General features: G+C 42.9%; 1 protein-coding gene and 1 pseudogene across 1 annotated transcript; both read right to left on the bottom strand.

Moving 5' to 3' along the window:
• Nucleotides 1-434: 434 nt before the first annotated feature.
• LOC123490230 (thymus-specific serine protease-like) lies at nt 435-8,709 on the bottom strand. The gene is given in 14 exon segments (XM_045220315.1): nt 435-1,209; nt 1,355-1,509; nt 2,112-2,291; nt 3,546-3,687; nt 5,595-5,878; nt 5,962-5,983; nt 6,034-6,081; nt 6,333-6,410; nt 6,539-6,662; nt 6,996-7,125; nt 7,345-7,371; nt 7,374-7,416; nt 7,418-7,444; nt 8,701-8,709. Coding segments are annotated over 14 exon segments (1,329 nt in total). The 3' UTR covers nt 435-1,149.
• A 2,239-nt stretch (nt 8,710-10,948) lies between these two features.
• On the bottom strand, nt 10,949-17,533 carry LOC123490229 (annotated as a pseudogene).
• Between the last annotated feature and the right edge of the window lie 433 nt (nt 17,534-17,966).

Raw genomic sequence — 17,966 nt, 5'->3', positions numbered from 1 at the left:
GTTCTAATCCCCGAGCCGAGTAGGTGAAAATCTGTCGATGTGCCCTTGAGCAAGGCACTTAAACCTAATTGCTCCTGTAAGTCGCTCTGGATAAGAGCGTCTGCTAAATGAATAATACCAAAAATTATTACAAAATAAAATAAAATATAAAAGTAAAACAAATGTATATAGCATTAGCGCCCCCTGCTGAGAGTAAAACTGTTAAAAAATGGATATTTTACTCTAAAACTATCTTTGAATATAAGTTGCATCATCATCACCACAGTTTTTGCTCTGTACTGAAAGTGCTCCATCTTGACATGCACATTTTTCTGGGATTGTAGTAACAGTGGACTAATGAACAAAATACTAAAAATAGTTTTGGGTAAAATATCCCTTAAAATGAATTTGAGTCAAAGACTAAATCCCACAATCCACAGAAAACAGACACCTGATTATCAGCAAACTTTTATTGATGATCATTTTCAAGCTCGCAGGATTAAACAAAATTAACTCCTCCTAAAAAGATCCACACAAGCTACAAAGCAATCCAGCATACATTCAGATAATGCATTGACTGAGATAACTTCACTGAATCCAGATAAAGGAAAATGCATGTGTGCACAGGCTGTAAACCTTAGAACACTAGATCATGTTAAAGTCGTCTTATGCTGAGACTCTCTAGTTAGCTATACTAGTACGTAGTTAGGAAACCTAAATACTGTGTACAGCATTATAAGTGTTTCCCTAAATTACTAAAACTGTCTATTAAATCTGAAACTTATATACTGGATTAAATTCAAGCACGCTATAAAAACGTAAGAAAAACCCTAGAAAAACGTTAGAAAAACCCTAGAAAAACGTTAGAAAAACCCTAGAAAAACCACCAGAAGAACACCACCTTAGAGGACCTGACCCAATGGTCATGTGATCATCATGGGAATAAACATGAAGAGATGGGCTCAGTCCACAGCACCATGTGATTCACTGCCCAACAAGCTGTAGGGGCCATAGCTGTGGTTATAGTAATGGTGCAGAGCTGTGTTATATGAGCAGAGAGCTACAGGAAGAGGAGGAGGGGTCACGGCAGTACAACCAGGTCAGCTCAGTTTGGTTGGCTGTGTGATGGTCAGGAAGGTCAGATGATCAGGTGACCAGTCGTTGGGTCCATCATCCCATAAGCTTCCAGGCAGCTTCCTTCAGCCACTTGGCAACTTTCCTCTCAATGGCCTGACAACCAGAGAGAGAAAAGACAGTTGAGACACACTGTACAGTTCTGAAGCATACATTACTCTTCATGTGCCACCAAAGCTCACAGTCAGTGTCTATCTCAGGAACATCAACTTAGTGTTGTCTAGCCTTCCGTGGGCTGTACCTTGCGGGCCTGCTTCAGGGCGGGGTGGTCTGTGGCGCTGTCGGGGTTCATGTCGGCACAGTGGGCGGAGCCCTCGATGAGGATGGCCATGTCTTTGTCCTCCTTGTCCAAGTCCTCTTCCAGGACGCTGAGCTCGTGCCAGGGGTCAATGTCACCTGACAGAGGTCACAGGTCACAGGTCACAGTCAGTATATGACCTGTCCCTCTGGTCTGTCACACAGAGGAGGCTGGTGGGAGGAGCTATGGGAGGATGGGTTCATTGTAATGGCTGGAATGGAATAAATGATGTGTTTGATACCGTTCCATTGATTCCATTCCAGCCATTACATTGAGCCCGTCCTCCTATAGCTCCTCCCACTAACCTCCACTGCTGTCATACAATCACTCACATAGACACAGCACATTGATTCACTGCCAGTGGGTTTAAATTACACTATGATGTAATGAGAGGTAATGGTTTAAACCTCCATATATCTATCTATCTATCTATCGGGTGGTTGGGCAAGTAACCGAAAGGTCGCTGGTTCGAATCCCAGAGCCGGCAAGGTGGAAAAATCTGCCGTTCTGCCCTTGAACAACAACTGCTCCCCGGGCGCCGATGACGTTGATGAAGGCAGCCCCCCTACCCCCCCTGCACCGCTCTGATTCAGAGGGGTTGGGTTAAATGCGGAAGACACATTTCAGCTGAATGCATTCAGTTGTGCAACTGACTAGGTATCCCCTATCTACTGTATCTATCTGTGAAGTCTCTGCTCACCGTTGACATAGAGCACCCTGTCAGTGTCGGGGTGGCCACCTCCATAGTACTTATTGGTGAAGGCGATGTGTCCGGGCAGACTGTGCTGGGGGATGTTGAACACCTCAGGACACAGGTCAGTCTGAGCCTGCAGGGTCAGCATGCGGGAGAAGGGACAGCTGGCGTCCTCACACGTCTGGTCTGTTACAACAAAACAATGACAATGTAACCCAAAGAAACACAATTAATTTCTATTGAATTATGATCTGTAGTTCTATTTCTGTAATGTAAGATACAGCTGAGTGGCTATGGGCATATAGTACTACTGATCATATAATGAGTGATACTGCACCAAAGAGTGGGACCTTTGTACAGCTAGTGTTAATGCATTGGGCTTATGAATGTGCTGTTAGGGGGAAATGAACTCTGGAGTCTGGACCTGTTTTTTTTACCCTTCAGTACAGTGAGCACTCAACTCCCTGACTGAAGAAACTACCTTGGTTGTACTCGGGGACTTGAGCTTGGTAAATGTACAGTGGGGTTCGAAATTATTGATACCCTTGATAAAGATGAGCAATAATGACTGTATAAAATAAATTATTGAAATACTGAGCTATATTGTATGCTCAAAACAATGGGGAAATTATAATTTTTATTTTATACTAATAGTATTTGGTGCCATATTCCTACACTTCTACAGTCATGTGGATGCTTCCATGATTACGGATAATCCTGAATGAATCCTGAATAATGATGATTGAGAAAGTTACAGCAGTCAAAGATCATACCCCCAAGACATGCTAACCTCTCCTGTAATTGGGAATGGTGAGTTGTTAGCATGTCTTGGGGGTATAATCTTTGACCCTCTGTAACTTTCTCACTCATCATTATTCACGATACATTCAGAATTATCCGTAATCATGGTAGCATCTACATTACTGTAGAAGTGTTTAGAAACATTCTTATTATCTATGGTTATTTATAATAATATAAGTGACTCCAAAATGACACAATATATTATTTACCATTACTTTCTATTGGGCACAAAATAATCTGAAACACAACCAAAACTAACTGCAAATACATCCAACAAGTTTTTAGAGTCACAAGCTTGATGTAGTCATTGCATGCTAGGAATATGCGACCAAATACTAAACTGTTGACTACTTTATTTATAAGAATCTTTAGAGGTGTGAATAATTTAGACCCCTACCTTTTAGAGAAAAACATATATTACTTGTTAAACAATATCTCTTTCTCTGAGCAATTGTTTTAGTATGAAATAATATAATTTCCCAATTTTTTTGCCTACAACATACTGTAGCTCAGTATTTGAATAATTAATTTTATACAGTCATTATTGCTCATCTTTATCAAGGATGTGAATAATTTCGGACGTCACTGTATCTCCTCTAGGAGTGACAGAGTTGTGCGGTGTGGTGGAGCGGTACTCACAGAAGCCGAACTCGGTGCAGGTCTGGTAGTACCACTGTCTCTCTCCATTATAGGCAGAGTCCAGATTGGTGTCACTCAGGTCCTTGATGGTCTGCTTGTGGGACGCATCCAGACAGGGCTTGTCGCCTGTGGCACGGTCTGTCTAATAAACGCACGCACACACACATAAATATGCACGCACGCAAACACAGTAACAGTGTTCTGACTGTTCTGCATCAGTCAAGGCAAGGGGATGCACAACTGTAGCTCAATACAGCCCTCTGCTGGTTAATCAAATAATTGTCATTTTGGGGCTGTGCGTGTGTGTGTGTGCGTGCTTGTGTATGTCTGCGTGCTTTTGTGCATACATTTGTGTGTGTGTGTGTGTGTGTAAAGTGTGTGTGTGCATATGTACAATACACCTCATACAGTCAGGTCCATAAATATTTGGACATTGACCAAGTTATTATTATTTTAGCTGTTTACCACAGCATATTGGAGTTGAAATTAAATAATGAATATGAGCTGAAAGTGCAGACTTTCAGCTTTAATTTGAGGGTATTTACATCCAAATCAGGTGAACGGTGTAGGAATTACAGCACTTTTGATATGTGGTCCCCCCCTTTTAAGGGACCAAAAGTAATCGGACAATTGGCTGCTCAGCTGTTCCATGGCCAGGTGTGTGTTATTCCCTCATTAGTTAATTTACAAGTAAGCAGATAAAAGGTCTAGAGTTGATTTCAAGTGTTGCATTTGCATTTGGAATCTGTTGCTGTTAACCCTCAATATGAAGTCCAAAGAGCTGTCACTGCTAGTGAAGCAAGCCATCATTAGGCTGAAAAATCTAAACAAACCCATCAGAGAGATAACAAAAACATTAGGTGTGGCCAAATCAACTATTTGGTACATTCTTAAAAAGAAAGAACGCACTGGTGAGCTCAGCAACACCAAAAGGCCCGGAAGACCACGGAAAACAACTGGTGGATGACAGAATAATTATTTCCCTGGTGAAGAAAAACCCCTTCACAACAGTTGGCCAGATCAAGAACACCCTCCAGGAGGTAGGCGTATCTGTGTCAAAGTCAACAATCAAGAGAAGACTTCAACAGAGTAAATACAGAGGGTTTACCACAAGATGTAAACCATTGGTAAGCCCTCAAAAACAGGAAGACCAGATTAGAGTTTGCCAAAAAAACATATTTAAAAGCCTGTACAGTTCTGGAACAACATGACAGATGAGACAAAGATCAACTTATACCAGAATGATGGGAAGAAAAGAGTATGGAGAAGGGAAGAAACTGCTCATGATCCGAAGCATACCACCTCATCTGTGAAGCATGGTGGAGGTAGTGTTATGGCGTGGGCATGTATGGCTGCCAATGGAACTGGTTCCCTTGTATTTATTGATGATGTGACTGCTGACAAAAGCAGCAGGATGAATTCTGAAGTGTTTAGGACTATATTATCTGCTCAGATTCAGCCAAATGCTTAAAAACTCATTGGATGGCGCTTCACAGTGCAGATGGACAAAGACCCGAAGCATACTGCGAAAGCAACCCAATACTTTTTTAAGGCAAAGAAGTGGAATGTTCTGCAATGGCCAAGTCAATCACCTGACCTGAATCCAATTGAGCATGCATTCACTTGCTGAAGGCAAAACTGAAGGCAAAACGTCCCAAGAACAAGCAGGAACTGAAGACAGCTGCAGTAAAGGCAGAGCATCACCAGGAAAGAAACACAACATCTGGTGATGTCTATGGGTTCCAGACTTCAGGCAGTCATTGACTGCAAAGGATTTGCAACCAAGTATTGAAACTCACAATTTAATGTATGATTATGTTAGTTTATCCAATTACTTTTGAGCCCCTAAAATTGGGGAGCTATGTATAAAAATGGTTGTAATTCCTACACGGTTCATACAATAATTTTGACAAAACCCTTAAATTAAAGATTAAAGTCTACACTTAAAGCACATCTTGATTGTTTCCTTTCAAATCCATTGTGGTGGCGTACAGAGCCAAAATGATGCAAATTGTGTCACTGTCCAAATACTTATGGACCTGACTGTACCTGCACCAGTTTGATCAGCCGGTCGTAGGCCTCAGTCTCCGAATCGAAGGTCTCTGTCTCATTGGTCATGATGTCACAGAGCTCCTCAATAGTTAGAATGCCCCCCTCCTCGTTGTACGCCACGGTTCCTATGACGATGTCGGCCAGGCTCTGCATCAGCTCGATCTGGTCCTCCAGATCCTCAGGGGTCTCACAGCACCCAAAGTCCTTCCCCACCTCAGTGGCGTTCCCAGCAAACAGGGCGGCCTCCACGGCAGCAAAGGCCTCCCAGATGTCCCCACACACTGGAGGAGAGAGAGAGAGAGTGAGAGAGAGAGAGCGGAGAAAGAGAGACAGTGACAAGGAGACAGAGAGAGTCAAATCACACAGTGGAGACTCACAGTCAGATACTCCAACACATGATTTCAAGCGCCCACATCAACTGTAAATGTTCTCAAACCTTATCTGAACCTCCAACATCCTTGTCCGCAAGGCTCAGACCCACCACCTGGAAGAGAGAAAACCAGGGTTTGTTTCCACCGTTGTCTGTACAGCTGAACATCACATCTACCATGCTATTAACACTATAAATAGTGCAACAGTTACTAGTATGTCTACTACTACTACTACTACTACTACTATTACTACTACTACAACTACTACTAATACTACTACTACTACTACTACTACTACTACTACTACTACTACTACTACTACTACTACTACTACTACCAGTAGTACTAATGATGAGATCTTTACTTTGTTGAAGTTGGAGAAGTCCAGTTTGGCTTTGACAGGAGCGGAGGAGGCCACAGCACCGTAGACCAGGTGGGGGAACTGGAAGAGCAGGAACAGATAACATTATTTTGTATTATTACCATGGAATACAGTAAACCAGCATACAGTAACACCGCTGTTCGGTCCTAAGTATAAAAATAGACAGTGTTATTTTATCTCTACTGTACCTTTCCCCTGAGCCAGGCAGACAAGGCCCCAGCATAGGAACCTCCGAAGCTGATCCAGGTATTCTTGTTGGAGAGGTCAAAGCGATCGCTGATGTATTGATGGAATTCTGCGATGTCGGTGAGACTGGAAACCAAGAGATGGCAGAGAAAATGAAATGCAATCTCTGCCCAATTCAAGCCCACTCAAAAGCACTCTGCATACTTCAAGTAGCAACCCACTGGGCACAGACGTCAGTTCAATGTCTAGTTTTGATATACATTTGGTTGAGTTGTCAACTAATGTGAATTCAACATGAAATCAACAAAAAATGTCACCATGCCATTGGATTTAGGTTCAAAGTTGGGTGAAAAAAATACAAAATTCCCTCACATTGATGACTTTTTGCAAATCCAATCAGTTTTCCACGTTGATTCAACATCATCACATTGACTCCCTCCTCCTCCCACCAGTACTCACGCCTGCTGGCTGGACAGGTCTCCCAGGTTCTCAGTCTCCAGGCCATCTTCGTTGATGCTCTTGCCATAGAAACGATGCTCCAGGGCCACAAGCAGGGCCCCGTGCTCCTCAGCCATGTCCACATGGTGGCCTACAGATACACACAAAGCAGGAGCAAAGAGGAGAAATAGACGAGGTTAAGAGTTGGTTGAGGTATCAACAAGACAAAAACCGAAGAACAGGCATGGACTTGTAACTAAATACAAGTATCATATTCATAACACCTATGTAAGCCTAACTTATCGTGTCAATGCATTTCCATTTTCTTTTCATATTACTTAAGAGCGTGACGAGGGAGCTTTGTGTTTACCTGCCAGCACACTGAACTCAGAGATGGGGCCCTCCCGCCGATGTACAGGAACACTGGGCCATGAGGACGCCTCCCAATAGGCTTCATTCACGAAAAACCTCTGAGAGAGAAAGAGAGGGTGAGAGAAAGGGAGTAGAAGCAGAGAACAAGAGTGGGGGGGCTGCAGGTACCCTATATACAGTGAGGGTCCAAAAGTATTTGGACAGAGACCAATTATTTTTTTTGTCTCTGTACTCCAGCACTTTGTATTTGAAATGATGCAATGACTAAGAGGTTAAAGTGCAGACTGTCAATTGTGTTATGCCTTTGAATGTATTTTCATTCATATTGGGTGAACCGTTTAGGAAATTACAGCACTTTTTGTACATAGTTCCCCCATTTTAGGGAACCAAAAGTATTTGGACAAATTCACTTTTATGTGTATTAAAGTAGTCAAAAGTTTAGTATTTCCCTGGATATAGCCTCGTTACTGTTATTTTATTGTTGCTCTTTAATTATTTGTTATTTTTCTATTTTTATCTTTATCTTTTTTTTTTACTTCAGTTTATTTTAGTAAATACTTTCTTAACACTTATTTTTCTTAAAACTGCATTGTTGGTTAAGGGGCTTGTAAGTAAGCATTTCACTGTAAGGTCTACACCTGTTGTATTCGGCGCATGTGACAAATAACATTTTATTTGGTCCCATATTCCTGGCACGTAATGACTACATCAAGCTTGTGACTCTACAAACGTGTTGGATGCATTTGCAATTTGTTTTGTTGTTATTCACAATTCATTCAGGATTATCCATAATCATGGTAGCATCCACAAGAATGTAGAAGTGTTCAGAAATATATTATATTCTTATTTACAATAAAAGTGACTCCAAAATGACACAATATATTATCTACCATTCATTTCTATTTGGCACAAAATTATCTGAAACACAACCAAAACAAACTGCAAATGCATTCAACAAGTTTGTAGTCACAAGCTGTAGTCATTGCCTACTAGGAATATGACACCAAATACTAAACTTTTGAAAACTCTAATACACATATAAGTGAATTTGTCCTAATACTTTTAGTTCCCTAAAATGGGGGGACTATGTACAAAAAGTGCTGTCACCTTATATGGATGAAAATACCCCTCAAATTAAAGATGACAGTCTGCACTTCGACCTCATAGTCATTGTATCATTTCAAATCCAAAGTGCTGGAGTACAGAGCCAAAAACAACAAAAAAATGTGTCACTGTCCCAATACTTTTGGACCTCACTGTAGGTGCATGTATTGGTGGTGGGTCACCTGAGGAAAGGTTTCATCGTTTTGACTGTCGAAGTGGTCCAGGGTTGGTGAATTTTCCCGTCTCTCACTTCGCCCATGGACTTATGCCCCGTTGACTGCGCGCATCAGCACATTCTTCTTCGCTTTTTCATACTGAATTTTACGCACGCGCTCCTTGATCTTCCTCAGAACTCGTCCTATGAAATATAAAATGTGATATGACATATCAAAAGACGAGAGGGACAGAGGACGGTCAAAGCTAGAGATAATACGAGAAGATCAATCGTTTGTAGTTGCGCGTAAAGACGCAAATGGAGCTAAATTACGCCCGTAGTTGTTGGTCAAACAACGAGAGCCTCCTGAGACTTGAAAATCAGAATAACAATGTATAACAATCTCTACAATTATCTTTTACATTTCGTACTACAAAAATTGCTATCCAAACGTGACACCGACCTTTTTTAGATTAGATACAATTTTGTATTCATTCCGATGGCCTCAGCACATGGCTTTTGCTGATACGGTATAACCCTCTGCCACCCCCTTATCGATCTAATTCATACTGACAGCCTAAACCCATGTTTGTTTTATTTTCATGGGTTTTATTATAATTCAATACATACTTAAAGTAATAATAAACCATGTATTAGTAACAGAATACACTTTTCTAGATATAGAAGCTGCTCAATTTCTATGCAGCCTTTTTCACATTTTGCATAATTATCTAATTATAGCCTATACATTAGCCAATTTCGTTTCTCTGAACACCACAATTTTATGGATTCACCTCAATAATTAAAACTATAGGCATATGCATTAAAATGATATATGATCAAAGTGTATATTATATTAGCCCACACAGATACAAGGATGCACTTTCATGCTAGGTTTAGGACCTCATATTGAAGCTTAGAGACCCCAACTAATGTATAAAACAATCTTAAAATTATCAAATTTTGTTTCAATACAAGCATCATAAAACCTCTAACACAATAAATTCATTGGACTTGGTGAAAAACTTCTTTTTGGAACCCAACTTGCTTACCACTTTTTCCATGTGGTTTCTCCCTTCAGACTCGATGAAATGACCTCTGCCTAAATATTTGTTCAAATTATAAATTGTGTATGGTTTCCTAGACACAAGGGTGCCTCAACCTACCCCACTCTGCCCTACCTCATATATTTTATCAGTTAAGTATTATTTTTAAATGATCAGGTCATTATGGATCGTTAACGTACCAGAATAGACGGAGTTGACAAGGAGAAGAAGGATGATACAACGGATGGGAGACAGAAGCATCTTCAGGCGTCCAACTACGACCTCTGACCTACTGATATGGTCTACACTATGGTCAGACCACCTTGCCTTCTCAATGCGAGGGAGAATGTTTGCTTTTAAGGCGTGACCAAAGTTTTTAGTCCGCCCAGGGGGCACCCGATGCCCACTGTGCGTATTTATAGTCAACAAGTCACCAATTGAGCGTAATCAAGAAGCAGCAAGTGAGTCTGGGCAATAGGTATATCTCCTCCAACGGTGGCAGTGGTCCAAACTGGAGCAGCGACGCTATGAGCATTGGCTTGGTGAAAGATGCTTACATTTCATATTTAAGTATTGAATTGTATGCTCAAAGCCTAAAACTCAGCACAAACACGTAACATGTTGAAACAGGGCACTTTGGCTCAGTTCATATTTTATTCAATATTTTTATGATGCAATCATTTATATACATTTACAAAAGTGTGAGGCTGATTGGTAGAGCACCCAACCTGAATCCTGCATGCAGAGCAAGCAAGCGAGGCCACTAACTCATCTTTACAGTTTACAGACCGCTCTGCTTTGAGTGATTCAGACAGACAAAAGGCACCAACACACAAACATATGCATCTGCTGGAGTCAGGCCATTTTTATATTAGTTAAATCGATAGTTGGGAATTTTGGCAATGACGCCCTTTATCTACCTGCCAGAGTCAGATGAACTGCGTGGATACCATTTTCATGTCTCTGTGTCCAGTACTGAAGGAATTGACGCAGGTAGTTTCGCAAGCCAACGCGCTAACTAGCTTAGAGTAAAGACTGGAAGTCTTCGGTACAGCTAGCATGCTTGAGCGCAAAGACTGGAAGTGTTCAGGTACAGACTTCCAGTCTTTGCGCTAAGCTGCACTAACGTTAATTGAAGCTAGCGCTAATGCCCCAAACTACATCTAACTTCGGTCATACTGGACTCAGAGACATAAAAATTGTATCCACTAGTTAATCTGACTCTGAGTAAGTAGATAAAGGAATCCCTTTAATTTAACTTTTTACACCGCCCTCCATCGATTCCCCCTCTTCCCTCACTTTCCATCAGCTAAGAAAATCTTCATTCCAGCCTCTTTCTGCCCCTCAGCTTCAGAGCTCGGAGAAAGTTATGGTTTTAGGACTCTTCTTCTCCATGAGGCCGCAGCTGACTTCATGACATCCTCCGTCTGCAGCATGCTCATGTTCCACGTTGCCTGAAGACAGAAGGAGAGACAGACTGAACTCTCAGCCTCAGTGTGTAATTCATTTTTTTTTAAATTTACATTTCAGATTTTGGACTTCCAATGATATCTACTTTCCAAAACTCTGCCTCCTGGTAGGATACAGAGTAACCCACCCACCTTATCAGAACACTACACTTGTTTAAGAGACCCATGGTTATCTATCCTGGGTTCGGTTTTTGATAGACTATGTTGTTGCCACGCTGATGTGTGCGGTGTTGTGAGCATCCTTGTAGTATTGAGCCTCACCATGTAGTTCAGGCCCTCTGCCACACTGTGGTCTCTGGAGTAGATCAGGTTGACCTTGGTTCCCTGGACAGCCACAGGGCTGCGGCCTGCTATCTCCCCTGCCATTTCCAGAGCTCCAGCCATCATCACCTCCTTGTCCGAAATACACGGCTACACAGGGAAAGAGTGTATGAATACACAAAACCAACCTGCATAGGCAACAAATACACGCACACACACATTGTATCCATACCTGACTAATCCACTTTCCTTGGCCTCATCGGCGTACATCTTCCTTGCTGTCAGAGCCAACTCATTCACCAAGCTGGAGAGGAAGGAAGATTATACATACACTGCTCAAAAAAATAAAGGGAACACTTAAACAACACAATGTAACTCCAAGTCAATCACACTTCTGTGAAATCAAACTGTCCACTTAGGAAGCAACACTGATTGACAATACATTTCACATGCTGTTGTGCAAATGGAATAGACAACAGGTGGAAATTATAGGCAATTAGCAAGACACCCCAATAAAGGTTTTGCAGGTGGCGACCACAGACCACTTCTCAGTTCCTATGCTTCCTGGCTGATGTTTTGGTCACTTTTGAATGCTGGCAGTGCTTTCACTCTAGTGGTAGCATGAGACGGAGTCTACAACCCACACAAGTGGCTCAGGTAGTGCAGCTCATCCAGGATGTTGCAACATCAATGCGAGCTGTGGCAAGAAGGTTTGCTGTGTCTGTCAGCGTAGTGTCCAGAGCATGGAGGCGCTACCAGGAGACAGGCCAGTACATCAGGAAACGTGGAGGAGGCCGTAGGAGGGCAACAACCCAGCAGCAGGACTGCTACCTCCGCCTTTGTGCAAGGAGGAGCAGGAGGAGCACTGCCAGAGCCCTGCAAAATGACCTCCAGCAGGCCACAAATGTGCATGTGTCTGCTCAAACGGTCAGAAACAGACTCCATGAGGGTGGTAGTGAGGGCCCGACGTCCACAGGTGGGGTTGTGCTTACAGCCCAACACCGTGCAGGACGTTTGGCATTTGCCAGAGAACACCAAGATTGGCAAATTCGCCACTGGCGCCCTGTGCCTCTTCACAGATGAAAGCAGGTTCACACTGAGCACGTGACAGACGTGACAGAGTCTGGAGACGCTTCGTGGAGAACGTTCTGCTGCCTGCAACATCCTCCAGCATGACCGGTTTGGCGGTGGGTCAGTCATGGTGTGGGGTGGCATTTCTTTGGGGAAGGCACAGCCCTCCATGTGCTCGCCAGAGGTAGCCTGACTGCCATTAGGTACCGAGATGAGATCCTCAGACCCCTTGTGAGACCATATGCTAGTGCGGTTGGCCCTGGGTTCCTCCTAATGCAAGACAATGCTAGACATCATGTGGCTGGAGTGTGTCAGCAGTTCCTGCAAGAGGAAGGCATTGATGCTATGGACTGCCCGCCCGTTCCCCAGACCTGAATCCAATTGAGCACATCTGGGACATCATGTCTCGCTCCATCCACCAACGCCACGTTGCACCACAGACTGTCCAGGAGTTGGCAGATGCTTTAGTCCAGGTCTGGGAGGAGATCCCTCAGGAGACCATCCGCCACCTCATCAGGAGCATGCCCAGGCGTTGTAGGGAGGTCATACAGGCACGTGGAGGCCACACACACTACTGAGCCTCATTTTGACTTGTTTTGGACATTACATCAAAGTTGGATCAGCCTGTAGTGTGGTTTTCCCCTTTAATTTTGAGGGTGACTCCAAATCCAGACCTCCATGGGTTGATACATTTGATTTCCATTGATAATTTTTGTGTGATTTTGTTGTCAGCACATTCAACTATGTAAAGAAAAAAAGTATTTAATAAGATTATTTCATTCATTCAGATCTAGGATGTGTTGTTTAAGTGTTCCCTTTATTTTTTTTGAGCAGTGTATAAGGGGATCTATTCAGAACAATACCTTGGCAGCACTCAGTGTTCCTGGGTGTACAGTTGAGAAGTCAGAAGTTGACATACACCATAGCCAAATACATTTAAACTCAGTTTCACAATTCCTGACATTTAGTCCTAGTAAAAATTACCTGTCTTAGGTCAGTTAGGATCACCACTTTATTTTAAGAATGTGAAATGTCAGAATAATAGTAGAGAGAATGATTTATTTAAGCTTTTCTCAGTGGGTCAGAAGTTTACATACACTCGATTAGTATTTTTGTAGCATTGCCTTTAAACTGTTTAACTTGGGTCAAACGTTTCGGGCAGCCTTCCACAAGCTTCCCACAATAAGTTGGGTGAATTTTGGCCCATTCCTCCTGACAGAGCTGGTGTAACTGAGTCAGGTGTGTAGGCCTCCTTGCTCCGCACACGCTTTTCAGTTCTGCCCACAAATGTTCTATAGGATTGAGGTCAGGGCTTTGTGATGGCCACTCCAATACCTTGATATTGTTGTCCTTAAGCCATTTTGCCACAACTTTGGAAGTATGCTTGGGGTCATTGTCCATTTGGAAGACCCATTTGCGACCAAGCTTTAACTTCCTGACTGATGTTGCTTCAATATATCCACATAATTTTCCTTCCTCATGATGCCATCTATTTTGTGAAGTGCACCAGTCCCTCCTGCAGCAAAGCACCCCCACAGCATGATGCGCCACCCCCGTGCTTCACTGTTGGGATGGTGTTCTTCAGCTTGCAAGCTACCCCCTTTTTCCTCCAAACATAACGATGGTCATTATGGCCAAACAGTTCTATTTGTGTTTCATCAGGCCAGAGTACATTTCTCCAAAAGTACGATCTTTTGTCCCCATGTGCAGTTGCAAACCATAGGCTTTTTATGGCGGTTTTGGAGCAGTGGCTTCTTCCTTGCTGAGTGGCCTTTCAGGTTATGTCGATATAGGACTCGTTTTACTGTGGATATAGATACTTTTGTACCTGTTTCCTCCAGCATCTTCACAAGGTCCTTTGCTGTTGTTCTGGGATTGATTTGCAATTTTCGCACCAAAGTACGTTCATCTCTAGGAGACTTCCTGATCGGTATGACGGCTGCGTGGTCCCATGGTGTTTATACTTGCGTACTATTGTTTGTACAGATGAACGAGGTACCTTCAGGCCGTTTGAAATTGCTCCCAAGGATGAACCAGACTTTTTGACCCACTGGAATTGTGATACACTGGAATTATAACTGAAATAATTTGTAAACAATTATTGGAAAAAATTACTTGTGTCATGCAAAGTAGATGTCCTAACCGACTTGCCAAAACTATAGTTTGTTAACAAGAAATTTGTGGAGTGGTTGAAAAACAAGTTTTAATTACTCCAACCTAAGTGTATGTAAACTTCCGACTTCAACTGTATGTATGCAAGCTGAGGGACTCCCACGCAGCATTGTTGTAATGAATGCATATATTTTTTTAATTTTACTCATTTAGCAGATGCTCTTATCCAGAGCGACTTACAGTTAGTGAGTGCATACATTTTTTCATACTGGCCCCCGTGGAAACGAACCCACAACCCCTGGCGTTGCAAGCGCCATGCTCTACCAACCATATAAAATGCTTGCTCTAACCTGCGGCTCCCAATGACTTTAGGTGGCGCTGCAGAGTTCCAACGTCAGCTGCTAGGCCAATATCAACTTCCTGTAAGAGAGGCAGACCTTTCACATCACTCAGAGATACGAAGCAGAATGCAAAAGTACATTTCTCATCATTCTGCCTTTACTTTACTATGAGAGTCCCCCTGGTGGTTGCTACAGAAAACACATGTATGAAAACCGCTACCAGTTAAGGCCATTGTAGACTATGATTTTAGCCCTTTTTATGCAACGATTTTGCCATCCCAGACAAAATGTCCACGTCGTGGGCAAATTCTTAGGTCAGTAAGCGACTGTTAGATGTCTTGGCTCGTTCAGTGTACAGGGTCTAAGTCTGCCGATTAAGTACCACTACGTGTGGTCGTAGGCTCCCACAAAGTTCTGGCAGCGTCAGATTTCTTTTTCCTTTATCGTGGTGTGGTTGATGCAGTTGATGTAGCCCATGTCGGCTGATGTAGCCTCGCAAGCCAATCGCAGAATGTGATGACAGAACTGGAAGCAATCGTACAATCTGGACACGTTGATATAAAGATTTTAATTTGGTAACATTGCGTGCGACGTGATAATCGTAAAAGGCTAAAAGGCTGAATCCGACGTACAGTCTGAAAAGGCCTTTGGATGTCCCCTCGACCTTGGTCCTCATGGAGTTGGTCATTGGGGGTAAGGTGATGCATTTAGGCACACTTACCTTCACCTGAAACCAGGCATCCTGAGTGCAGAGACGGATATCACAGGCTGTGATCAGATCCACTCCTGACAGAACACATACATGTTATAACATGACAAGCCATTACAGTTTTATTGCAGAACACCTTCACGGGTGAAGAAAGTCACATTTTGGAAAGAAGGAATAATATATTAAAGCTTTTGCAAGACTTTGCAAATCAATAATATACCACCAAAACTCACCTCCTCCAACACAAGCTCCCTGCACTGCCACAACCACAGGCTTTGGACACTACAAGAAGAAAGGGGGTGGTGGGAAAGAGAGAAATGCATTTGCCTACTTGTTCACTATCAATACCAACATATTGTGCAGGATTAAGTATTTCACAAGTTCATATACAGACCCTTTCAATGACGGTGAAGGTTTCCTGGTACTTGGTGATGTGCGTCGCATGTTCCAGGAAGTCCTGGCCATGTCGTCCCCTCAGGCTGTAAGACTTCACTGGCCATGTCCATCAAGTCAATGCCTACACACAGTCATAATCCAACAGTTAATTTTTTTACTGGTCTTATTACTGGTATACTGTTATGTTTGGTATATTGTGGTACATCCTATTGATAAGTAGAACCCAGTTCAACCTGAGACAATTGTAAGCTAAAGGGAAACATTCTCTTACCAGCTGTGAAGACCTTTCCAGCACCTGAGACGACAACCACGCGGCACTCCGGGTCCCCAGCTATCTGTGTAAAGCACTCCACCATTTCTCTGAGAGAAAAGGGGGATGTCTGATGGAAGAGAAGAAAATATTAAGAAATATAGGATGCACATCAATTCATAAAGGAACACAGTGCTGTAGTGCTGGATTACACAAATGTGCAACTAGAAAGGCAGGAACGTTTCAGCTGTGTTTAAGTAGTGGTGTTTGGGCCAGGTGTTACCTCCAGAAGGCTTTGTTCATGGCATTGCGTTTCTCTCGGCCGGTGCAGCTCTCACGTGAGTGACAGCTGTGGCAGGTTGACTGACAGACAGGGTGGTAAAAGGAGGAGTGGGGCCCCCAGGAGAAGACAAGGCCCTTACAGCACTGAGACCAGGTAGCCACAGACTCCTGTCTGATGATCAGCACCCAAATGAGAGACAGAGGGAGGGAAGGGAGGGTTGATAGAAAAAAATGTAATACAACACAAAGAAACATTAATATGATTTTCCAGTAAATGATAATGATAATTCCAGTAAAATACGTCATTTGCACGGTTTTGACCTACTAAACCACCTTGCGATCCACTCCTATACGGAATAGTGTTACATAGTATTCACCTCTCACCTAGTTAGCCAAGACGCTAACCAAACAGTTTACATTAGCTGGAGCTTAGTATTAGCTAGCTACCTAGCAAAGTGTTGATATTTAAGTAAAAATCTATAGCCAGGTTAGCTAACTACAGTAGCTAGCTAGCGAATCTGGTCTGGGTCTCCAATAATTATATGGTGCCAATGACTTTTCCTAACGTCAGGTGGCTAGCCTTGCTAATTGAATGGATGCGACCCGTGTAGAAAACATACATTTAGCTGAAGTTAGCTACGTTTTAGAGCTGACATGCATCTTAAAGACTCAATCATGTACACTTACTTTTCATGAGCGCTGATCTGACAATTAATGGCATTGCCATTTGACCAAATCAACTCGAGAGAAAGAAAGAAATGAACGGCGCAGTCCGTCTACTTGCCAGTTGTAGTACGGCAGCTAACAGGCTGTCAAGTAAAAGTTAAGTATTGGTGTTCAAAGCTAGCCTAATGCAACAAAAAAGTATAGAAAAGCAGATAATGGCTTACCATTACTGTGAACAAAGAACTAATGCTGTAAATACGACAATCAATATTTGTTCCATTAAACTAGCTGGCTGGTTCTATATCGTGGAGCTCCGCCCCATAGGGGAGCTATGCTCCTAGTGGTTTACCCTCTGCCCTAGGGCAGAACAGCCTGAAGCAAAATTATGCACACACCTACAGCCAATAGGAGTACAGGTGTCCCATATAAGGAACCCCGTTCCATCAATCTGCCTCCCATTATCTTCAGCGACTGGACTAGAGAAGAAGCCTTACGAAGACTCAGGAAGATTTTCGTCGTTGATATCCAGCCATCAACGTCTTCCTAAATGAGCACACCAAGCTTATCCAAGATAAGCATTTTACAAAAGCTCTTTCAGAGCTCAATGTCGCTGTTCCCCTTGGCGGTTGCCTCGACCCCCCGACATTGTTTCGTGGGTTGAGGGCCAGCACGCCAGGGACAGCTTCATCAATCCCCCACTATGCGCCGAGCTGCGCCTCCCCTTTTTGAAGGAGTGGAAGCAGCATTGGGCATTTTTAG

The sequence above is a fragment of the Coregonus clupeaformis genome, unplaced genomic scaffold (genome assembly GCF_020615455.1).
Source record: "Coregonus clupeaformis isolate EN_2021a unplaced genomic scaffold, ASM2061545v1 scaf3549, whole genome shotgun sequence".
Classification (NCBI taxonomy): domain Eukaryota; kingdom Metazoa; phylum Chordata; class Actinopteri; order Salmoniformes; family Salmonidae; genus Coregonus; species Coregonus clupeaformis.
This window is presented reverse-complemented; position numbering and strand designations above follow the sequence as displayed.